Source organism: Podarcis cretensis, assembly GCF_951804945.1.
Source record: "Podarcis cretensis genome assembly, chromosome: 2".
In the NCBI taxonomy this organism is placed as follows: Eukaryota; Metazoa; Chordata; class Lepidosauria; order Squamata; family Lacertidae; genus Podarcis; species Podarcis cretensis.
In genome coordinates this window covers 1,472,403-1,497,584 of record NC_137171.1, presented here as the reverse complement: position 1 = coordinate 1,497,584, position 25,182 = coordinate 1,472,403, and the positions used below count along the sequence as shown (strand labels likewise).

General features: G+C 43.4%; 1 protein-coding gene and 1 long non-coding RNA gene across 2 annotated transcripts in view; both read left to right on the top strand.

Moving 5' to 3' along the window:
• The first annotated feature begins 10,252 nt into the window (after positions 1-10,252).
• On the top strand, positions 10,253-14,046 carry LOC307211345. The gene is made up of 2 exons (XR_013836388.1): positions 10,253-12,393; positions 12,808-14,046. It is a non-coding gene; the product is annotated as an uncharacterized lncRNA (long non-coding RNA).
• Positions 14,047-22,723: 8,677 nt separating this feature from the next.
• The window catches only part of OLFM2 (olfactomedin 2), a 225,796-nt gene continuing 223,337 nt past the window's right edge, over positions 22,724-25,182 (top strand). Inside the window, exon 1 of the mRNA XM_079967842.1 lies at positions 22,724-23,048. Coding sequence (XP_079823968.1) covers positions 22,992-23,048 — 57 coding nt within the window. The 5' untranslated portion in view covers positions 22,724-22,991. The remainder of the gene's footprint in view (positions 23,049-25,182) is intronic.

Sequence of the window (25,182 nt, the reverse complement as noted above, 5' to 3'; positions counted from 1 at the left end):
ACACAGAACAGAAACTAAAAGCAACAACAACAAAGTCAAAAAATGGTTTAATGTTAATTTTAATGGAGATGTAACTTCACACAAGATCCAATGTAAGAGCCATAATACTGGCACGCAGAGGTAGCTCATTTTCTATGGCCAGCCTAGGTTAGACAAATATAATTTGACCAAGCCAGCTCTAGCAATTTGAAATCAATATGTGAATTTCAGCAGCTCTAACTTTACCTCTCTCCCTCCCCTTTTCAACAACTTGGCAATACCTGGGCCAGTGTGAGGTGTTTAAAGGACGCCGTCCTTTCATGATCTGCAATAGATGCTTCCTGAGAGAGATGTGTCAGATGGTGCGTGTTTTGCATAAAGTGGGTAGGAAGATACTTTTCTCCCCCTCTCATAATATTAGATTTTGGGGGCATCCAATGAAACTGAATGTTGTAAGGTTCAGGACAGACTAAAGGAAATATTGGGAATATCTGAATGAAGTTAGAACAGTAAGGCAAGATTTTTCATGGAAAAATGAAATTCCTCGTGTATTTCAAGAAAAAAAACCAAACATCTTGTATCCAACTGACAGTGCAGTGCAGGAAGGACCTGTAGCTGCATCTGGGTGGCTCATTTTGTGGTAGCGGCAGAGACTAATTTTCCAGCTGGAGTTATGCTAATCATTTAAAATTATCTGCCTGGCCGGATGGCATCATAAATGCTTACTACGCTCATAAGAATAATGGCTAACAGCTGCAAGGGGACTCGGAGGACAAAGTAAAAGATATGAGCATGGGTTTATTTGGTGGCAGAGATTATGTCTTTCCAAAATATTGACAACAGGGCGTAGAATTTAACCCATCTCCCTCCTTCACTAATGCAAGCCTTGCTCCAATGTGTTTTTGGAGGTGGGGGTAGGGGTGATTAAAGCTGGTTCACACATGCATGTACATCACTTGTACATTTCTCAGCCCAGTGACCACATACTTGATGGCTGTGGGCTGAATACCATTAATATTTAATTTATTATTTAGTTTATTATCAACGCACAGCCCTTAACAGAGTTCAATAGGACAGATCTCTGCCTTGAGGGACAATTTAAAATTCAACACAGGGAAAGAATGTGTGAACTGATGCCATTAAAAATCATAGCTCCTTTGACAATACACAATTTCCATCTGTGATTGCCCACTTACTTAGACACGAGAGGCATTGCTTGCTGCTGCAGTCATCCAGTGATGGACATAAATGGATAAATTACGGCAGTTCCTAGTCCTTGGGTACTGGGTTTCAGGACCTGCGTTGCCACATGGCAGTGCAACTTGCTGGATTTTTAAGCCAGTGAAGTTTCTCATCCTCTATGTGTGAGCCCTTTAACCAAGTTCAGGGATGGGGAACCTGTGACCTTCCCAATGTTGGTGGACTCCAGCTCCCATCATCTCTGACCATTATTGTTTTGGCTGCAGCTGATGGAAGTTGTACTCCAACAGCGTATGGAGGGTCAAGTATTGTCTGTCCCAGGTATAAGCTTCTGTGGGTATAGAGACCAATTCAACATATCAATGAAGTTCCCAGTAGGCAACTATACTGCATAGGGCAGGATTGTCCTAACTGGTACCATCAGGTACAGGTAGGTAGCCTTGCACAAGGTCTTCTGCTTGTGCAATGGGGCTTCCCCCTTTTTCCCTGCAAGCCTCCCCAAAATTGGCTGGTGGGAGTCAAGAGAACCCCCAGAAGAGCACATGAGGGGAGGAGGGATTGCTCCATCTGGCAAGCTGAAAAATTTGCACTGATAGAATGTTCTACATAGTGCAATGTTGAATTCCTCTTGGATTCCTCTTGCATGCAGGCAGTAAAAGATGAGGGGTTCATATGAAAGTGGGAAAGCATTAAGTTTAGAATCCTAAGCACATTTACTAAGGGGTTGTTGTTGTCTTGAGAGACAATGGAGTGTGCTTCTGGGAGGTGAAGTCAAACCACTGTGTTAGCAGCACTGAAGGGACCTCCCTGGGACACAGACCTGGGCAGTGTGTATGGGGGGCCTGGACTGTCCAGGTGTCAAGATCCCCACCCCCTGGCCTCACTGATGTGGTCTAAAGGAAAGCAGAACCATCTGTTTGTGCACCAGCTTGGCTGTAGGACTTGCATTCCAAATTTGTGTAGACTTCACTCTTCTCCTGCAGATATTCTACAAGGAAAGCCTTTTCTTCTCCTGCAGATATTCCACAAGGTTTAGGATCAGAGTTTTCCTTCTCCTACAATGACTACCTTCCAAGGTTGGCAAGCCCCATCTGCTCCTCATGTTCCCCTACAGCACATGCAGAAACCGTCTTCTTGACTGTTGGACTCACTCTTGGTCTTGTCCACTCAATCTGCCGGAGCCTGTGTTCACATGCAGGGAAAGTCCCTAACTCATTGAGAGTTTGAGACCCATCAGCTACCCAAACCTGATTTAGCCAGCCAGTCAAAGCCGTTCCTGGGGTGTGGCTGCTGTTGCATGTTGGTGAGAGCTGAGTGCAGGGTGGGAAACATTTAGGTTCATTAATTTAAATTAATCTACTCTGAGTAAAACATAGTTGAATACAACCCAGAGACCCCTTTAAAATAAAATTTCCAGTGCTGATGTGTGAGAGGCTCCTAGGAGCCACAGGCGAGAGCTGAGTTCAGGGTGGACAAAGGTGGACATGCCATCCCAGAAGGAGCACAACATGTTCCCCACCCAAGTTACTATCCCTTCCCTAACACCCCCCACACTAAGAATACACGAAGGGGTAAGCCGCCCTAACTGAACTAGGGTGAGTTCTTATTTAGTAGGAATTGGGGACCTGTGGCCCTTGGGATGTGTTGGGTTATAGTTCTCATCATCCCTCACCATGGGCTGTGCTGGCTGGGGCTGATGGACACTGGAGTCCATCAATATCTGGAGGGTCATAAGTTCCTCATCCCTGACCAAACCTATTGACTAATGAGGACTTAAGTGAAGAGGAAGCTGGAACAGATGATTGATTATCACCAATGCTGTGCCTTGAAGACAGTGGGAAGCTAATCTTCTGGGGCCCTTGCCTTGTGCTTCACTGAGGAACAGCTGCTCACACACCCACTTCTCTGAGGAGCACACCTTCAGCATAGCGGAGGTGGCTCACACAGTACATTTTAACAAGATAATTGCTGGGCTGTCTCCAGCAAACTATTGTTCGAGGAAAAGACAAAATCATGTGACTTCCCTTCCGTCAGCAGAACAAAGAACACATTCTCCCCCCCCTTTCCACACCTCCTTTTATCTGGAATATGAAAGGTCCTGGGTTTGACAAAAGCACAAGCTCAAACATCCTTTCCAGCAGAGACTAGATTCTCAAATGTTGAAAAGCCTTCTGCTGTTGCAGAGATAAAATCCTCCATAACATGCTGTCAGGGCTGCCCCAGTCAAAGGGCAGGGAAGGGCTGTGTCTCAGTGGCAAAGCATTTGCTTTTCACACAGAAGCATCCAGTTTCAATCCTCACCACCTCCAGGTACAGCTGGGAGAGACCCCTGCCTGAAACAGCTGCTTCCAGTCAGTGTGGACAGTATTGAGCTAGATGGGTCAATGGCAGCTTCTTATGTTCCTGGAGTGGGAGATGGGAGTATGCTTCAATTCAGGATCACCTAAGGGAGCCAGCAAAGTTCTTCCAAGTCAGGCTCAGAAACAAACTTCAAAGTCTCTTAAAAAGAAACCTCACAATTCAAATCCAAGCTGGAGAATTTCCAGCTACTCCTCCACTTCCTATGAGTTGCCCCTAATCACTAAAACATTCTCCTTGCCAGTCCCTTACTTCATCTAACACCCCCCTACCCTTTCCTTAAGCAGCCTTTCTCTACCTTGGGTCCCCAGATGTTTTTGGCCTACAACTCCCATCATTCCTAGCTAGCAAGGCCAGAGCTCAGGGATGATAGGAGTTGTAGTCTAACAACATCTGGAGACCCAAGGCTGAAAAACACTGCAAGGCTTAAGGTCATGGGTGTGGGATGTAAACACAGGAGCAGTCAATGACAACATTCCTAGAGTGTACATGTTAGAACATGGGGAGGGATGTCTGTCTAGCAAGCAGGTAAACTTCCTGGGGACGGACTTCCTCTGCATGTGACCAGAGGTGGGTGTGGCCTCACCTGTGCAGGTAAATGATAAAAGCACAGGGCAGGCAGCCATATCTCTCTCTCTCATCTTCATCTTCTGAAGGAGCAACATGCCCTCTTGGCTCTCAGCCAAGAGAGGACAGTACTATCTTCCTATAAGATAGATTCTGAGTGTATTTTACCTTTTTTAAGCTGTCTGCCTTCTGGGATCATATTGTGAACAGAACGTGAGTAAACTCTTTTATACTTTTATAAAGACTGTGTCGTGTCTTGTATTTTAAGAGGGAACAAAAGGGGAAATTACCAGAGTAATTATTATAGTGGTTCTAGCGAACCTGTGCAGACATTACCGTTGCGAACTAAACGGGGAATGTCATAAACTCTGCTGATATTTTGGGAACTTGTTAGCACAAGTTGGATTAGGATATAATCTCACAATATATCCTCTCCTGCACCCCTGAACATTCCCACAATGGGTAGGAAGGAAGTGTCTCCTAAAAGAGTCCTTCCAGACCAGAGGATTCTGCTTTACCAGATTCCAGGGGACTCTCTCCTGGGACATCCCTCTCACCCTTCTGCAAAAGGCCACAAAACAGAGCAACAGCTCTTTAAAGACAGAGACAAGTTGTTCAAGGGAGCTGAGCTAACAGCAAGTCCCCTGTGATCTCCGAACCTGGCCAGAACACATGGCAATGCCTCTCAGTACCAGCTCCACTGATGCTTTCTTGTTAGCATGGCTGACCTGCTTGCAATTCGCCAGAGTCTGAAAACTCATTACCAGCCCTCTAGTCACCAGTTCAAGACCTGCTGCAGGCTTGATCTCTCATTCAAGATATAATGTGAACTAAACAGATGTTTTAAATTATTTGACACAATAGCACTGCATTGAAAAGCATGCAAATGTCGACTTCCGGTTGGCGCCACCGATTAATGGCGGACTTCTCCTGGAGCTCTGAGAGAAGTCTGCTCCACGGGTTCGGGTCCTGCCGCTACGGCAAAGCGGGGACCCTTAGAAATCACAGGCAGTGAAGCCTGTGAACAAGGAGGCTCGGCGGGTACCTTTGGGTTCCCTCCGAACTGCGAAGGAGCCTTTTTAAAGGCTCCGGAACGGTTGCGGGGGGAGCGCGGTACTGAGAGCTGCAACCCAGTTTGTGGAGTGAAGCCGCATCGCCATTATCGGAGAGCGCTGATTTCTTCCGGCAAATTGGATTTAAGAGCAACTACTCGTGAGTAGGATTAAAAGCTTAAATTGGACTTAAATTTTAACAGATTTGGAAGACCGTCACGGGAAAGGTACAAAAAGGAAGTCTGCCTTTCCGTGCTGTAGATACAATAAAGCAAAGAGACTGCGAAACTGTAACCTTTGGAGATTGTGTGTGAACAAGAGAAATCCATTGCTAAAAGCAAGATTTACCCCCCATTTAGCGGGCAGGAGCGGTGGGGGAGAACTTTTATTGAATTAATTACCTGCATGAAAGGAGAGGAGGAAATAGATAGGTGATTAGCTGAGGGAGGAGCTTATCAGAGCTTGTAGGGCAGCGGCTGAAGAAGGAGCAAAAAGGGTTTTCTCCTGTGTGTGTTTCTTGTGGCTGATTAGCTGTTCTCCCTGTGCAAAGGTCAGAGGGGGCAGGGTTTCTGTTGAGGTAGCTGATTAGCTGAGGGAGGAGCTTATCAGAGCTTGTAGGGCAGCGGCTGAAGAAGGAGCAAAAAGGGTTTTCTCCTGTGTGTGTTTCTTGTGGAACCAGGCAGAGGGCCTTCTCGGTAGTGGCGCCCTCCTTGTGGAATGCCCTCCCACCAGATGTCAAAGAGAACAACAACTACCAGACTTTTAGAAGACATCTGAAGGCAGCCCTGTTCAGGGATGCTTTTAATGTTTGATGTATCATAGTATTTTAATATTCTTTTGGAAGCCGCCCAGAGTGGCTGGGGAGGCCCAGCCAGAGGGGCGGGGTATAAATAATAAATTATTATTATTATTATTGTGGCTGATTAGCTGTTCTCCCTGTGCAAAGGTCAGAGGGGGCAGGGTTTCTGTTGAGGTAGGTGATTAGCTGTGGGAGGAGCTTATCAGAGCTTGTAGGGCAGCGGCTGAAGAAGTACATGTGAAAAGGATCTAGGAGTCTTGGTTGACCACAAACTTGACATGAGCCAACAGTGTGACGCGGCAGCTAAAAAAGCCAATGCAATTCTGGGCTGCATCAATAGGAGTATAGCATCTAGATCAAGGGAAGTAATAGTGCCACTGTATTCTGCTCTAGCCAGACCTCACCTGGAGTACTGTGTCCAGTTCTGGGCACCACAGTTCAAGAAGGACACTGACAAACTGGAACGTGTCCAGAGGAGGGCAACCAAAATGGTCAAAGGCCTGGAAACGATGCCTTATGAAGAACGGCTAAGGGAGCTGGGCATGTTTAGCCTGGAGAAGAGGAGGTTAAGGGGTGATATGATAGCCATGTTCAAATATATAAAAGGATGTCACATAGAGGAGGGAGAAAGTTTGTTTTCTGCTGCTCCAGAGAAGCGGACATGGAGCAATGGTTCCAAACTACAAGAAAAAAGATTCCACCTAAACATTAGGAAGAACTTCCTGACAGTAAGAACTGTTCGACAGTGGAATTTGCTGCCAAGGTGTGTGGTGGAGTCTCCTTCTTTGGAGGTCTTTAAGCAGAGGCTTGACAACCATATGTCAGGAGTGCTCTGATGGTGTTTCCTGCTTGGCAGGGGGTTGGACTCGATGGCCCTTGTGGTCTCTTCCAACTCTATGATTCTATGATTCTATTCTATGATTCTATATATTCACTGTTTTTTTACCCTGGGGGAGGACTGCCTTGAAAGAGAAAGAGACTTGTAAACTGTTGAACAACTTTGTGAACTTTGTTGAACTTTGCTGAAAGATACAGTATTGGAGGATTGCTTTACAGACTGTTACATATCTGCAACTATTTAGAAAAGAACTGGAACTGGGGCTTTTTTGCCTTTAGGAAGAGTGGGGGGGATTTTGAAAGAATATATCTGTTTAAAAACTGTGAAACTAAGTTGGGAATTCCCCCCCCCCCAGAGGAGACTTTGTTACTTTTTGAAACAACCAAGCTACTAAAAGCTGAGCCACTGGAAATTTCCTATTGAAAACAAACCTCTAGGCGTGAGATTGACCTTGGCTGGGCATGATAGTGGCATGGCAGATGGCAAAGGAAAGATAGAGCTGGTTCAGGAGAAAAACCTCAGATCTGGCAGACAATACAAGACTGACACTTCACAACAAAGAAGGCCGTCATTGACAGGAGCAGCTGCAGCCTCGCAAATAAAATCAAAAACTATGTCTTCAGAAGATGCTCTGACAAAGGCACTGGGAAAAATAAATGAATCTCTGGAACTCCTTACGAGACAAGGGACTGATACAAGCAAACAAGTTGCAGAAACAAATAAAAAAGTAGCTGAGATCTCAGCAAAACTTGATCTGAACACTACAAGTATAAAAGAACTGGGAGCACAAGTTAGTGCTAATGCTCAAAATATTGGGAAACTTTTAGAAGAACCAGCTACTACTCGAAAGATTGCGGAGGAGGCAAAGGAGGCAACTGCAACAGAAGAGAAAATACCACCGGTTGTCAAGAAACTGGTGGACCATGATTTGTCCTTTGCTTTGATAGACCTACAAAGAAAAGAACGGAATCTAAGATTGAGATTTGTACCAGAAAGTGAACAGGATAACTTGGTGGACTTTCTTACAAAGGAGTTTTTTGAATTTTGGCAAGAGGGCCTGGAGGAGGATGAAATTAAAATTGTGAGTGCATTTAGACTTGGAATAAGACAAAAAAAGAACAAGGCAAGAGACTGTTTGATTACTCTGAGATCAAAGGAAGAAAGAGACAAAATTTTAAATCTGCACTACCAAAAAACACTGGAAACTGAAGATTCTTACGTGGAGATTTTTAAAGATATACCTAAGCCCATTTTGGATGCAAGAGGTGAATACAGAGATCTGGCTACACTATTGAAAAAAAGTAGAATCTTCTTTAGGTGGGAATTTCCCCAAGGCCTATCTTTCAAATACAGAGGAAAGAAAATAAGAATAAAGACACTGAGTGATAAAGACAAATTTTTGAGAGACCACGAAGAAGATCTGTTGAAGAAAGTGGAGGCTGGAGAGGAACCAACACTACCAGGGAAAGGAATACTGGACATAGCAAACTTATCATTTGGATTGCAGCCACCGACAGAAGACGAACAACAATTGGGAGCAGTAGGAGGAGTAAGTAAATAACCCCATCATGGCTTTGCGACTGTTAAGCTGGAACTGCAACGGTTTGAACGTACCTCGGAAGAGGAAGAACGTTTTTCATATATTAAAGAAACAACAACTGGACTTGATTTGTTTACAAGAGACACATGTGATGAGAGTACATAGAAGATTACTTATTAACAAAAAATTAGGACAAGAATTTATCTCATCTGACAGAGTGAAAAAAAGAGGAGTTGTTATATATGCAAAAGACAGTCTGATGCCGAAACTGATATTTAAAGATGAACAAGGAAGATATTTGGCAATTGAAATTCAAGTTCAAGGACAGAAATTTTTGATTGTAGGAGTTTATGCACCAAATGAAGGTAAATCTGAATTTTTTAAGAAGCTGCATGAGACACTGTTGGATTATTTGGACTTTAATGTAATTTTGATGGGAGATATGAATGGAGTAGTCTCTACAAATATGGACAAAGCACAAAGACAAGTGATTTTTAAAGATGGAAGACTACCAAAAACCTTTTTTGAAATGACTGACAATATGGACTTGGTTGATATCTGGAGAACAAAAAATCCTCTTGAGAGAGAGGGGACCTTCTTTTCTGAAGCCAAAATGACCTGGACTAGAATTGACCAAATATGGGTTACTAGAGGATTGGCGCCAAAGATAAAAAAGTGGAAATCTGCCCAAAAACATGTTCAGTTTCTGTTAATTGATTCTCATGAAAACTTACAGATTCTGGCTTCACACAATTAAGTCAAGGCAGTGTCAATTTACTCTGGGCAGAAAGCCAAGGTCTGCTTGACCTAGAAACTACTTACTCCGATTGGTTAACGACCAGCACTCAACTCTGTTATCTAGGAATGCTAGCACAGTTTGGTGTTAGGTGTGTTAGGAGTAGGAGTGCTTTGTATGGTTAAGAGAGAGAGAGAGAGAGAGAGAGAGAGGATTTATTTTACTTTGTTTTGTATGCAGAAACTGCTGGTTTCTTTTCCTTTTAATAAATCCTGTAAATAGTTATTCTGAGTCTAGCTGACTAGTCATTTCCACCTCAACTAGCTTCTTCGCTGTGCAGGAAAACTCTTCTACGTTTGGGCTAAAGCCATTAGAGCTATGCCTGACACTTCAAAGTTCCATGAGGTTATGGGTATTGTGTTGCCAGCCTGAGTTGTGGTGGTGTCAGCATCAACGGTGTTGGTTCCAGTAGTTCCGGAAGTTGTTCCTGTTGGTGCAGCAGATGGACACTGGCTGGTTCCTGAGTGTTGTGAGCTGGTGACGCAGTGGACACAAGGACAACAGCTGCAGCGTGTGAGTGCTGGGTGCTGTGGTTCCCGTTTTCTCTCTTGGTGGTCATGAGTAGCTGGTTCTGGGTTCCAGGGACATCGCTCTCAAGATGGCCTCACAACCAGTTCAGATGGCTTTTGAGCGTCTGACTGACTCCAATTACTTGCTGTGGTCGGAACGCATGCAGGCAGTGCTGCAGAGGGATCGTCTCTGGCAAGTGGTGAGTAAGTTTCCTGCGAAGCCTGATGATGAAGACCTCGATAAAGACCAAAGAGCAAGGGCCACAATTGTTTTGGGGCTGGAAGATTCCCAGTTGCCGTATGTGAGGGGAATCAAGACAGCTAGAGGTGTGTGGCTAGCACTTAAAGAACTTCATGTGCGTGAGACAGCGGTTTCCAAGCTGTTCATTCGCAAGGCATTGTACAAGGCAATGTTACAGCCTGGGGTTACAATGCAGGAACACCTACACAGTTTACAGTTAAAGTTTGCTGCGCTACAGGAAAGAGACTGTGCGTTAGACCAGCAGGAGAAGGTGGCTATTATTTTGAGTTCTCTCCCGGAAAGCTGGGATAATTTAGTTTTGTCTCTAGAAGGCATACAGGAGCGTGATTTATCAGTCAGTTACGTCACTGAAGAATGGCAGAAGAGGCAAGAAAGGTCGTTTGCTGCAGAGGCTTCTACAGGAGGGCGGTTTGGAAGGAGTTCTCATGCCGTGTCAGAGGTGAAGCAAAAGCAGCGTACCGGTGAGGAGTCAGCGTTTGCTGTTAGGCGTTGTTTCCGATGTGGGTCTTCAGCGCATCTAAAACGACAATGTCCGGAGTTGGTCAAGTCTCAGTGGCCGGTGCAAGAGCAGAGACGAGATCAGCAGCAGCAGCAGCGTAAAAAGAAATTCTTCAAACGAAAACAGTCGGCTCAGCTGGTGACCGCCGAGGTCAAGATTGCTGATGAGAAACAAGCTGTCTGGGTGGTCGATTTGGGAGCGTCTCGGCACATCGTAAATTCAGATGAATTGTTTGTTTCCAAGAACTCAGCACAGCGCAGCCAGGTGGCCCTAGCAGACGGAAGTACTTCCGAAGTGATTTCGGGGGGGGGGTGCAGTTTTCGTTCCTTGTTTTCGTGAATGCCTGCAAAATGTACTTTGTGTGCCTTCATTAAGGAGCAATCTGATGTCTGTAGATTGTTTGCTAAAAGCTGGGTTTAAAGTGTATTTTGAAGGGGACAGTTGCATTATTAAGAAGGCTGGTGAGATTTTAGGCACTGCTAAGTCAGAGGGAGGCTTGTTTTGGCTTAAAGCAGGATCTCAAGTTGCAGCAGTAGTCAGTAAATCTCAGCCTGCAGTGAATAACAAAGCTATACATGACAACTGTGTGCACTTATTGCATAGGAAAATGGGGCATGCTTGCTGGAAAAGTGTACTAAAAATGTCTGAATTGGCTGATGGGGGTAATTTAAAGAGTTGTAACAAGTACCTTGATTGTAATGTCTGTAAAAAGGTTAAAACCCACAGAGTCTCTTACCCCAGAAGTGACAGAGTTAGTGAGTCACCGCTACAGCTGGTTCACATGGACGTAATTGGTCCATTTGCTGTAAGCAGGGGTGGATCACGTTTTTCATTAACAATTGTGGATGAAGCCACGCGTTACTCTTGGGTTTTTCCCATGAAGAATAAGGGTGACGTGTTCACTAAGTTTAAAGCTGGGTGGCATCTGTGGAAAGATTTCTGTCCATTAAACTCAGAAGGATTCAGACGGACAGAGGTGGCGAATTTATGTCAAATGCTTTTAGAGATTGGTTACAAAAGTGTGGCATTGGGCATAGAAAAACGAACGCTTTTTCCCCAGAGGAGAATGGCGTTGCAGAGCGAAAACACAGATCTTTACAAAATATGATGTTTGCCATGCTTGATGATGCTGATTTGCCCATGTCTTATTGGGGGGAGAGCATGCTTACCACGTGTTATCTCCAAAATAGGCTTTTTCATCAAACAATAGGTACAACCCCGTACTTTAAATTGTTTCAGAAAAAACCCAAAATTGATCATTTGCATGTGTTTGGATCAAAAGCCTGGGTACTAATTCCAAAACAAATGAGAAAGAAGGGAGATCCTAAGACCAAACAGTTAGTGTTTGTGGGTTACCAGGAGCTGGGAAAAGGTTTCCGCTTTGCTGAAGGGACAAATGGCATTGTGATCTCCAGGAATGCCAATTTTTGTGAACATAGTGGCTGGGAGAGACTACATGCCAATACTGAGGTTTGGTTTGAACCTTCCCAGGAGCTTCATGACTCTGAAGGTAAACATAGAGAATCAGAGTCTGAGGGGGAGGAAAGTTCAGATAAGAGCTCTCAAGAAAGTGGAATTAGCCAGAGACCAGTTACTAAGCAACAAAAGAGAGGTCGTAGTTCTGAGGAGGAAAGTGGGTCAGAAGAAAAATTTTCTCCAGGATGATCTAAAAGACAAAACAAAGGAGTGCCTCCAGTGCGTTTTTCTCCAGATACTGCAAATGTGTTTAGTGTAATTGCAGAGCCCAAGAGTTTTCAGGAGGTGTTAAAGTTACCAAAAGAGGAGGCAGAGCTCTGGAAACAGGCAATGGAAGAAGAGATGTCCTCTCTGAATGAGCACAAGGTCTTTACACCAGTAGCAGCGCCTGAGGGGGCAAAGATTGTAGGCTGCAGGTGGGTGTACAAACTTAAACCTCTGGTGACAGGAAAGTACAAATACAAAGCTCGTTTAGTGGCTCAAGGATACTCTCAGAGGCCTGGAAAAGATTATGACGAGTCTTTTTCCCCTACTGCTAAGGGGGACAGTGTAAGGCTGATTCTAACGCTTGGAGCAAAGAGAAAACTCCTGTTAAACCATTTTGATATCCAGACTGCATATTTACATGCAACAATATCAGAAGACCTATATCTAGCCGAACCGCCTGGTTATGAGACAGGTTCCAATAGAGTGTTGAAATTAAACAAAGCTCTATATGGTCTCAAACAGGCGGCAAGATCTTGGAACAAATGTTTCCATGAGGCCTTAGTGTCATTTGGTTTCAAGCAAAGTACAGCTGACAATTGTGTTTATGTACGTGGTACAGGCAGTGATCAAGAGTTTTGTCTGATTTATGTAGATGTATTGTATGCTTGCAAAACAGATAAACTAAAAGGTTTGCCAAGCAATTGTCCAGTAAGTTCAAAATGAAGGACTTAGGCCCGGTTAGGACATATCTAGGATTGGAAGTTTGCTGGGCCCAAGATGGCAGCTGCCTAATTAGTCAGCAGAACAAAGTTAAACAACTACTGACTACATACAGGATGCAGGATTGCAAAGGGGCAGTGGTGCCTATGGATCCAGGTTTCATAAAAACACTTCATATAGATGAGAGTCCTGAATTTGAACATCCTGATATATATCATTCTGTAATTGGAAGTTTATTGTATCTAGCACAATGGTCCAGACCTGATATTAGCTACGCAGTAGGCATATTGAGTAGATTGGTCTCAAAACCTACACTAAATGCCTGGAAAGGGGTAAAACAAGTTCTGAGATACCTCAAACAGACAATTGGCTATATGTTACAATTAAATTCTTCAGAGGATGAAATGTTGAGTTGCTACTGTGATAGTGACTGGGGAAATTTGCCAGATAGAAAATCTGTCACAGGACTAGTCATAATGGTCGGTGGAGCTTTAATCAGCTGGCGGTCACGCAAGCAAGATGTTGTAAGTGTGTCATCAACGGAATCTGAGTACGCCGCATTAAGTGAATTGTGCAACGAGGTGATTTATTTCAAGCATCTGTTAGCAGATTTAAATGTAAATTATGGAGAACCAGTACGAGTTTACATTGATAATCAGGCTTGTATAACCTTAAGTAAAACAGAGGGTTTCAAATCACGTTCCAAACATATCTCTGTAAAATACCAAAATGTACGTTGCTGTGTACAAGACAATATAATCACATGTACTTATGTATCAAGTGAAGAAAATGTAGCAGATGTATTAACCTAAACCATTGGCAAAGATAAAGAACAAGCAAATGTGCAAGGGTTTAGGTTTGCTGGAAAAATAATCTCCTACATAGGTGTTATTTGATGTTAATTGTCCAGCAGAATCTGTGAGGGGGTGTTCAGTTTCTGTTAATTGATTCTCAGGAAAACTTAGATTCTGGCTTCACACAATTAACTCAAGGCAGTGTCAATTTACTCTGGGCAGAAAGCCAAGGTCTGCTTGACCTAGAAACTACTTACTCCGATTGGTTAACGACCAGCACTCAACTCTGTTATCTAGGAATGCTAGCACAGTTTGGTGTTAGGTGTGTTAGGAGTAGGAGTGCTTTGTATGGTTAAGAGAGAGAGAGAGAGAGAGGATTTATTTTACTTTGTTTTGTATGCAGAAACTCTGCTGGTTTCTTTTCCTTTTAATAAATCCTGTAAATAGTTATTCTGAGTCTAGCTGACTAGTCATTTCCACCTCAACTAGCTTCTTCACTGTGCAGGAAAACTCTTCTACGTTTGGGCTAAAGCCATTAGAGCTATGCCTGACACTTCAAAGTTCCATGAAAACATGCTCCGACCATAATGCCGTGAGGATGGAGATGAACCAAACAACAGCTGGTACCTTTAGATGGAGGATGAATGACACCTTATTCAGAGATAAAGAAATCTGCAAAAAGGCCCAAAAAACATTGAGAGACTATTTTGAGATTAATATGAGGACTAATGTTGAAAAAAGAGTAATCTGGGATGCAAGCAAAGCCGTTATGAGAGGCTTCTTGATACAACAAAATGCAATAAAAAAAAAGAAGCCAAAATGTGAAAAAGGATAAGATTTTGGAAAAGATAAAAGAAGGAGAAAAGAAATTAAGATCAAAACCAAAGTCTCAGGAGATTTTGAGAGAAATTAAACTATATCAAATTCAATATATGGAATTGATGAATCAAGAAATAGAATGGAAAATCAAACAAATGAGACAGAAGAGCTTTGAATCCACAGATAAATGTGGTAAATTTTTGGCTTGGCAATTGAAGAAGAGACAAAAATTAAACACAGTGATAAACCTGGAGGTGGATGGAAAAAATATTTATAATCCAACAGAGATTAGAAGCTGCTTCCAGAGATATTTTAAGCAATTATATGCACAAGGGCCACAAAAAGACTCTGATATAGAACAATTTTTGGAGAAAAATGGACTGAAAAAAATTTCAAATGAAAGTAAAGTACTTTTGAATCAGAAAATAACATGAAATAGAAGGTGCTATTCAAAACATGCAATTGGGCAAATCTCCGGGGCCTGATGGATTGACTTCCAAATATTATAAAACTTTAAAGGAATGGATATTACAACCTTTGAAGGAAGTCTGTAATGAAATCCTTGAGGGGAAAAAAGCACCTGAAATGTGGAAAGAGGCCTATATCACGCTTATACCGAAGACAGAGACTGAAAAGACCCAACTTAAGAACTACCGCCCAATTTCCTTACTAAATGTGGATTACAAAATTTTTGCTGACATTTTAGCTAAAAGATTGAAAAAAGTTTTGATGGGGGAGATTCACAGGGACCAAGCAGGCTTTCTCCCGAGGAGACATTTATCAGATAATGTAAGGAACATAATAGACATTTTGGAAATGTTAGAAGTTAATATAAATACAAAAGCTGTTTTGATATTTGTTGACGCGGAGAAAGCCTTTGATAATATTTCTTGGACTTTTATGAAGAAGAATCTCCAGGGGATGGGGGTAGGTCAAGGGTTCGAAAACGGTATAGGCGCAATATATTCTGAACAAAAGGCTAAACTTATAGTGAACAATGTCATTACGGAAGAACTTAAGATAGAAAAAGGGACACGTCAGGGGTGCCCAATTTCCCCATTACTTTTTATCTCGGTCCTGGAGGTTTTGCTGAACATGATAAGAAAGGACCAGCTGGTTAAAGGGGTTCAGGTCGGAGCGAAACATTATAAACTGAGAGCATTTGCAGATGATTTGGTACTTACACTACAAGAGCCAGAATCTAGTTCTAAAAGGGTTTTGGAAATAATTCAAGAATTTGGTCAAGTGGCAGGATTTAAAGTGAATAAGTCAAAAACTAAGGTATTAGAGAAAAAATTAACAGTTATTGAGAAAGAGAGGTTTCAGAATGAGACAGGTTTAACTGTGGTTAAGAGTGTAAAATACTTGGGGATTAATATGACAGCTAAAAATATGAATTTATTTAAAGACAACTATGAGAAATGTTGGAAACAAGTGAAAAAAGATTTAGAAACTTGGTCAAATTTGAAGCTTTCTTTGTCTGGTCGAATAGCAGCTATAAAGATGAATGTATTGCCTAGAATGTTGTTTTTGTTCCAAACATTGCAAATTGTGGATAAGATGGAATGTTTCAAGGGTTGGCAGCAAGACATTTCTAAGTTTATCTGGCAGGGCAAAAAGCCAGGAATAAAATTTAAGATTTTAACTGATGCAAAGGAAAGGGGGGGATTCGCCCTGCCAGATTTGAAACTTTATTATGAATCAGCAGCTTTCTGCTGGTTAAAAGATTGGCTGCTTCTTGAGAACACAGACATTTTAGATTTGGAAGGTTTTAATAATTTTTTTGGGTGGCATGCATATCTGTGGTACGACAAAGTTAAGGTTCATAAAGGTTTTAAAAACCATATTGTTAGGAAAGCATTGTATAATGTTTGGATTAAATACAAAGATTTGTTGGAGAACAAAACTCCAAGGTGGCTGTCACCAATGGAGGCAAAGGCATTGAAAAAGCTCAATACGGAGTCTAAATGGCCAAAATATTGTGAAATTTTGGAACAGGAGGATAACAAGTGGAAATTGCAGAGTTTTGAGAATCTAAAAGATAAAGTGCGAGATTGGCTTCACTATTATCAAATAATGGAGGTTTATAAGTTGGACAGAAAAATTGGTTTTCAGGTGGAAAAATCAAAATTAGAAACAGAACTGTTAGAACCCAGTACTAAGAATTTGTCAAAAATGTATAACTTACTGTTGAAATGGAATACACAGGATGAAACGGTTAAGTCAGCTATGATTAAGTGGGCACAAGATATTGGTCATAACATTATGTTTGCTGACTGGGAAAGGTTGTGGACCACCGGTATGAAATTTACGGCGTGTAATGCCTTGAGAGAGAATATTATGAAAATGATCTATAGGTGGTACATGACCCCAGTCAAGCTTGCAAAAAATTACCACTTATCAGATAACAAATGTTGGGAATGTAAAGAAAATGAAGGTACATTCTTTCACCTCTGGTGGACATGCCCAAGGATTAAGGCTTTCTGGGAAATGATATATAATGAAATGAAAAAGGTATTTAAATATACCTTCTTGAAGAAACCAGAGGCCTTTCTCCTGGGTATGGTTAGCCATGTGGTGCTAAAGAAGGACAGAACGTTTTTTTTGTATGCTACAACAGCAGCAAGGATACTTATTGCAAAGTATTGGAAGACACCAGATCTACCCACTCTGGAAGAATGGCAGATGAAGATGACAGACTACATGGGACTGGCAGAGATGACTGGCAGAATCCGAGACCAGGAGAAAGAGACAGTGGAAGAAGATTGGAAGAAATTTAAAGACTATCTTAATAAATATTATAAAATTAATGAAGGTTAGAATTGACATGGGTTTAAAAACTATGTGGTTTTCAGGGGTGTTGATTATGGAAAAAGAATAAAATTATTTAAAAATATGGGAAGTAAGGGAATGGATTTGCTGATTTGATAATGAAATTGGAATACAGAAGGGGGAGGTGTGAGTAGGTCGGGGAAATTAGATTCAAGAAAATAAGGATGGAAATTATACTTGTTTCTTTTTGTTTTTTGTTTGTGTATTTTTATTGTTAAACTTTAATAAATATCATTTAAAAAAAAAGCATGCAAATGTCTAGAGATTAATGAAAAGTGTGCTACCCATGACTTACAGTCACTGAGAGTAATAGGGCAAGACCATCAATTTGCATGCTTGATAAGAATATAGCAAGAGTCCTGCTGGATCAAACCAAAGGCCTACCTAGTCCAGATCCTGTTTCCCACACCAAACTGGACAACAGAAACTCACAAACAGGATCTGAGTGCACTAGCACGGTGTTGCTCATAATCCCCAGCAACCATTATTAAGAGGCACGCTAACCATGAGACTAGGGGCAATACAGTAATCCCGACTATTAGCCACTGATAGCCTAATCCTCCACAAATCTAAATGAGCGACCACCATCCCAACCGGTAGCAGCAAATTCTATTTAGTGTGACTAGAACAATGTGCAGCATTAAGAAATCCTTGGTTGACTGATTATTTAACTTCTATACTGCTTAATATATAAAGTAGTGTATAGAAAACTGAAGCAGCATCAACTTAAAAAAAGCATTACAAAAATACAGTTACCTATATAAATGTTACATTAATGCAACCAGAATCAATTCATTTTCCCTCCAACACACCCTCCCTTTCAGCCTCTGGGTTCTCACCCAGGATCCAAACAAATTCTCAGCTCACCCCCAAAAATCTCACAAGAAGAAGAGTTCCTGGAAACAGTAGACATCACCCTAATCTCCCACTCCAGACTTGCTTTTTATGGATAAGCCCAAGGTAGGTAGTACTTCCTCAGCACTTTCTCCACACCCAGTTCTGGATACAGCAGGTTTGCTGAGTTTCTCAAGGGGCCCAGGGAATGGGAAAAGGACTCCCCCTTATGTTCACCTTCTGTTTTCTCCTCCTCCAGCTGCTGTCCTTGGTGCTGTCTGTGTCCTCAATCAGCCACCATTCAGCTTCATTGGAAGCGGTTTTAGTCATGCCATCCACATGACCAGGAAGGCTTCTGTGGACAAACAACGGCTCCCTCAGCCTGAAAAGTGAGAAGAGGACCACAACCCTATAGTCGCCTTTGACTGGACTTAACCATCCAGTGGTCCTTTACCTTTTTACTTTACAAAATTGGTAGTTTTATTTTTGAACCTTTTCCTGGTGATTCCTAGAAAGGAATTCATTCTTTTCACAGCAGCCACACACCAGGTCAGCATTTGCATTGAGCTATCCATGATGTCTCAAAGATCTGTTTCTTGGTCATTGATTGCTAGCTCAGGCCTCATCAGTGTATATGTGAATTTCAGAGTTGGTCTCAACATGCAGTACTTTACAGTAAACACAACTGCAGAGTCTTGTGGCACCTTAAAGACCAACCAAATTATCATGGCATAAGCTTTCATGGACTAAAGCTCAATTTAATAGATGCATTATGTGAAATATTAGTTGGCAGATATAAAAAGGAGAAAATTGTAAGGTGGGAGTTGAATGGCAATGAGATGCAAAAATTACCATTGGTGATAATTGGATCTTAAATATATGCAAAATTGGCACACCTTTAACTTTTTTGCAGTAGCAGATTACTTGCTGAGATGATGGCATCAACCCCTGTTGTGAGGCAGGGAGTCATTCACAAGGAACAGTCATAGACAGCATAGATATCAGAAACACCCACAGGAAGCTGGTCAGACATTTCCTTCATCTAGCTCAGTGTTGTCTGAACTGATGGGCATTGGCTCTGCTGGGTCTCAGGCAAGGAACAGTCCCAGCCTTATCTACCTGGAGAGACCAGGGATTGAACCTGGGATCTTCTGCATGCAAAGGAGATGCTTTACCACACAGTTCTTTCCATCCTGGCGCTGATGAGCTAAATCAGCACATGTAGTGTGGGGAAAAATCATTTGTCTCAATTTAACCAACAAGTGATGGCACTGAACTTGATGACTTGTAATTCATCTGTTTCACACTGTTCTTCCTCTGAAGTTTCAGAATTGCCACCTTAAAGTTAGTTGCAGAGTGTCTTGGAAGGCTGACATGTTCTTGAAATGGTTTAAGGATATTGCCATTTATACCAAGTAAGATTTCATTTCACGCATCTGACAAAGTGGGCTTGAGTCTCATGCTGTAACAAATGTACTTGTCTGATTATTTTTGCTGCATGAGGCTAACACAGATACCCTTGGGGGATACTTTATGCTAACTTACACTGAACCACATTTGCTATGGTTTTGTGTTTTTATATTGTGATCTTATCCTGTGAACTGCCTTGAGACCTGTGGGTATATGGCAGTATACAAATTTAATAAATAAAATAAAAATAATAAAATTTGGGACTTTATTGCCCATTTCCCCAGTTTGGAGAAATTCTTTTAGTGTCTTTCTTTCTTTCTTTCTTTCTTTCTTTCTTTCTTTCTTTCCCCTTTTTATGACCCTGTTTGTTATGATCAACAAATATGGTCACCTCACTATTCACAACTTCAATTCACTTATGAACAAGTTAAATTGCTTTGGTCCCCTTCCAATACAGGTCTTTAGGGCACTTCATCTTGTTGGCTATTTGCAGTATAGTAGCGCTGCAGAGAGCTTGCTGGGGAGACCATGCATTAAAAAGGGACTCAAAAATAACTTAAACAAGGTTTTAATAAGAAAAACAAAAACTCTTTATACATCAACAAACAAACATGACCCAACCACCAACCCATCCCCCAGGGTAATGGGAGAGCTAGGTGCTGCTCCTTATATACTACACCCAATTGCTGACAGAGCTTAATCAATACAACTCAGCAGCACCTGCTATGTTTCACAGCTGTAAAGCTGGGTCTCGTTATTTAGCTCTGGCCCCTTAAAGACATACACATCGAGTGGAACAATGATGAACCTTTACATTTAAAGAAACCATTCAACACATCTCTTACACCCTCCTATTATGCATTTTCTCTTGTGATACGAAATGTGTAGTACAAGCACTACCAAAAGACAATAAGTAAAAACATGTGAGGAAGAATGTTGGGTTGTCACGGTTCCAAAAGATGTTTAGACTAGCAAATGTGATGTAGCAACCAGGAACTGAAGTATGAAAATGGGACATCACACATACATGTGCATACATGTTTTAAAACTGACCTTGTCTGCTAAGTACAGAAGCTTTTGCTAATTATAAAACAGTTGGTTCCCTCGCTCTCTTTTCTGGCCACTGATCCAAACGTGCATGTGGCAAGCAGGAACATAACTGTGCTTTCAGAATACATTTTGCATATTTACAGATGTACTAATTTATGCAATAGGGAGTCAGTTAAGAGCTGGACTTTTAACTAATTGGGAAGCTGGAGCCATATTGGTTTGTTTGCTTCCACCAGCACAGACACATTTCCAGAAGCTAACAATAGTATTCAAACTGTGACTTCATTTCAGGGTGGAGTCATCAGGAGTGTGGCAGGTAATGCAAACAGAGGAAGCCCTCTCTCCTTTGATTTGATTATTTTTGATTATTTAATTTCTATGTTGCTTAATGTATGGCCACTGAAAATAGGAGTGCAGAACTCTCCTGCATTTCTCTTCCCACTTGAATGCACTCTGAATTATCTCCCCAACCTGACAACCCTCTCCCAGTATCCCTGTGGCTTCCCTTTTTATGTGGCTAACCATTCTGCAACTTAGAGAGCAGAACAAGCCCATTCCCACCCACCTGCCTGGTCCAGCCACCACTTGGTTCCTCTCCTTTTGGATTCTCATTAGCAACCTGCCATTCTGAGGTTTAGCAGCAGGGAAGGGTGAGATGGTGAGGCTTTTCCCACTCTCCTGCCTAGATAGACTTGCCTCAGCTAATTCTGCTGTAGATGGAGAGAGAAAGAGAGTGAGATCAAATCCTCTTTCTTTGGTTTGCTGTGATTTGTATTTTATTTTTTAATTCTTTTTTAAAAGCATTTGTTAACCGCATTAAAACAAAAACACAGCTATAAAAGCAATAAAGCAGTAGCATAAAAAAAAATTCAAAAACAGGATTTCAGGGAAAGCAATCCAGTAAAAACAGGCTCTGAGTTTATGGACCAGGGAATGCCTGGGCCTTTCATATTTCTTTTGTTAGGTCAGTGCTGACTGTTGACAAAAAAGTGAGCTATAAATAAAATTAACCCATAACCAATAAATAACAAGCCACTCAGCTTTGAAAATTCAGGGATTTGGATTCCTTCATACTGTTAAAGCTGAGACCCTAGGTACACCCGCCCCCTCCCCAATCCTAAACCAGGGCTATAGTCCAGGACAACCAGAAGAGATTACACTGGTTTACTCAGGAGATAATTAAGAATGAAATCCTATACCTACTTCCTTGGGAGTACTTTCTGCTGGATTCAGTTTGGTTTACTTTTGAGTTGACAGGTATCGGCTTGTGCTGTAATTTTACTAATTCCTATACTCAGGAATTCTATCATGTAACTACTACCCTTGATATCATACATAATAGAATTCAGAAAAACTAATCCAGAGCTAGGCATGAGAGCCTTCAAATGTGCCCCAAATTGCCAGCACCAGTTAGAATTTCCACTTCTCCCATACATTTTTGGAGAAACCGGTCAAGTGGGAGGAAAATAATCGCCCTGGTGACTCTCTTCCAGGAAGCACCCGGAATGTATATTTCAGCCTAATACGGATCAGTTGCCCGGAAGAGCGTGTTTCCTGCGCGGCGTGGCTGAAGCATGGCAGCAGGACAGAGTCTGCTCGCTGTCTTCCTCTGTGTTCACCTGGCTTCGTGATGTAAGTCCAGGGTCCAATAAGGCTGGTTAAGCGAGACATGTATTAAAATAAAAGAGACCATTTGCAGTTTGACCCACTCTACTGATCTAGTTAAAAAACAAAACAAAAAACAAGTGGCCATTATGTTAGATTCGTTCTCGAGTCAAAGATGTTTTAAAAGATGGAAAAGAGGGGGCCATTGGGATCCGCCCTGGGAGTTGAATATCCCCCGCCAACACCCTTAAGCAGAGAATCCCGTCGTGATATCGAGCATAGTGTCTCCCTACCCTATTAGCCTGGGGAAGGGGCTCCCCCGCGCCTCCCTAAGCGCTCGGTATTGGCAGGCGGTCGGCTTGAGAGGACCAATGAGATATCGGCTCGGAGACCCCCCCCTTTCTCCCCCTCTTCAAGGTGGGACCCCGCCGTCCTCGCCTCCTTCCCCTCGCCGGTTCGGAGAGGTGGCGCTGGGGCCGTGGGAGCGCACGGGGCGCGCTGCCTGGCTGGCCCAGCGCTAGGCGGAGCCTGCCTGCCTGCCTTTGGCCGGATCTCGCTCCCCCCCCCCCCCGTCCCCTGCAGCAACAGTAGCCGCCGCGGCGGGCGGCCACCGCCTTTCCCTCGCCTTCGCCCTGCCCGGGGGAGAAGAAGGGGGCGCCAGCGGGCGCCGTCGGTCCACCCGTCTATCCGCCCGCCTGGGGCGCGCTGGAGTCTGGCGACAGCGGCCCCGCTACCTTTTTGGCGCGGGGATGCGGACGAGCCGCTGAGTGAGCGAGCCGGGCGGGGGGAGTCGGCTGGCTGGCACCCGCCCGAGGCGAAGCTGGGCTGGGCTTGGCGCCTGCACGATGCGCTTCCTCGCAGACCTGCTCTTGCTGTCGATTGCTGTCTCCAGGGCGGCTCAGGTAAATGTCCGTCGTGGTGCCCAAGGGTGCGCGTGTGAGTGCGCGCGCTCTGCTCTCGCGCCTCGGTGCAGGGCGCAAACGGAGCCTGCTGCTCTGGCCAGATGGGGTTGGTGGAGGGAGGGACGCGAGCTGAGGCAGCAGAGTTGGCGCCTTCTCTCCCAGCGAGGGTCAGGCTGGTGATGCTGAAGTCACCCCCTGCTCCTTAGTCGGAAAGAGTGCCAAACACGGGTCAAGGGGCGGAGTCTTGCTCGTGTGTGTGTGTGTGTGTGTGTGTGTGTGTGTGTGATTTGACCGGATCTTCGCAGAAAAAAAATCCCACACCCAGTTAATTTATTCGCATTTTAAGCCCCAAGACTAGTGCGCAACGCTGTCCATTTTAGTTTTCCCCGCCGCCTCCGTTCCTGAGTCCACACCCACCTTTCCATCTCTCCATGCTATGAGACACTTTCCTGCTTCTGTCCTCTTGCCAACCATGCTGTGAGTTTGTCTATGTATATTTATTTTCTTTTCGATCTGGCTCTCAAAGTTCTGCTCTAGGGTCAGTGTGGTTTTATTCTAAAAGCGACCCTCTTATTTCTTGAAACACACCATTATATGAAAACCAGTCTATCGGATTTCCTCCTCTTCTCCCCCCTCCCAACATCAATTTGTACTTAGGATAATAATTTGATGTTGATTTAGGTGACCTTGAAGTCTTTACTGGTCTCCAACACATTAACACCAACAACATGGACAAGTTTCTTCCCAAGTCTTGCCCCAAAAGGGGGACTCTGATGGTGTTTCCTGCTTGGCAGGGAGTTGGACTTGATGGCCCTTGTGGTCTCTTCCATCTCTATGATTCTATGATCTATGATTCTATGACATACTCCTGAAAGTGGTTGGAATCAGGATGCTGAGAGTGAGTTATTTGGAAGGACACATGTTGAAGATTTCGCAGCTGTGGTTCCACACACTGATTCACAATGGCTGAGAAAGTTGATTTGTTTCTGTCAACGTTTGTGTAAGTTGGTTCTTTGAATGGGACAGTCCTGCTGTGATGAACATATGCGTGCTCCCAGGGGATGCCAGTCCATTAGGGTGGATGAAGCACTGCCTATCTACTTACAACCAGGCAAGGCATGGCTCTAATTATAACCTTCTTCCTCCTTAGAGAAGGAGGAAGATGGGGACAAAAGAAGAATCAGTTGGCTCTGCCTATCATTGGCTCTGGCTGAGCCCACTTTTGGTTTCTCTGCCTTCTGCCCCACCAGTCTCAATGGGCACCAGCCACCATGAAGGATGCAGCTACGTCAGTGAACCAGGGCATCCTGGCATTCTTTAGAAATGAATTATGATGGGTTCCTCAATTTGAGAATCAGGAATTGCCTGCAACATTAGGCTGCTGAAGGGAAGGAAGCAGAGGGAGAAACCAGAAATTGATTTTTTATGGGAAAGGGCCAGTGGTGTGCAGTCAGTGGACTAGGCTAGTCCCATAAATGTTCCCAGTAAATTAAACGCTTCTGCATGGCTTAGGGAGGGAGGCTCAATACTCTGATGGGGCCAAAGAGCACACCCACCATCTTCCCAAAGCCTGCCCAGCTTTAGTGCCTCCTTCCCAAAGCCTGGGAAACTTCTGTCCAGCTTAGGGAGGGAGGCACGATTCTCGCACATGTGATGTCAGGACGCTGCAATATGACATCAGGACAATGTGATGTCTCGCATGTGATGTCAGACCCGCCACCCTCGCAAGCTGGCGCTTCTGGCCCTAATTTCCCCTATGGGAAATTTCACTGCACGCCACTGGAAAAGACTATGAGCCCTGTTATGACACTGAAAATCCATTCCTGCTCTGAGCATGTGTTCAGAGGTGGTGATGTGATCCTAAAGTCTATGGGTGGAATTCAGTGTAGGGCTAAATGTGGTATGTGTGCACAGAACAAGGTCCGTTCATGCAGTGGGACTCCTCGCCCCTGCATGTCCACTAAACCTGTGCTACAGCTTCCTGCAACCCTCCAGAGCAGATGTAAGAAGTGTGGGAGGCACACTGGGGGAGGTGGAAAGTCCTGTTGCAAGAGTGAACCTTGTTCTATGTATGTCATTGGATAGTTGAATTCCACCCTATATGTAGATCTGATCCCTCCTGATCAGTAGTCCT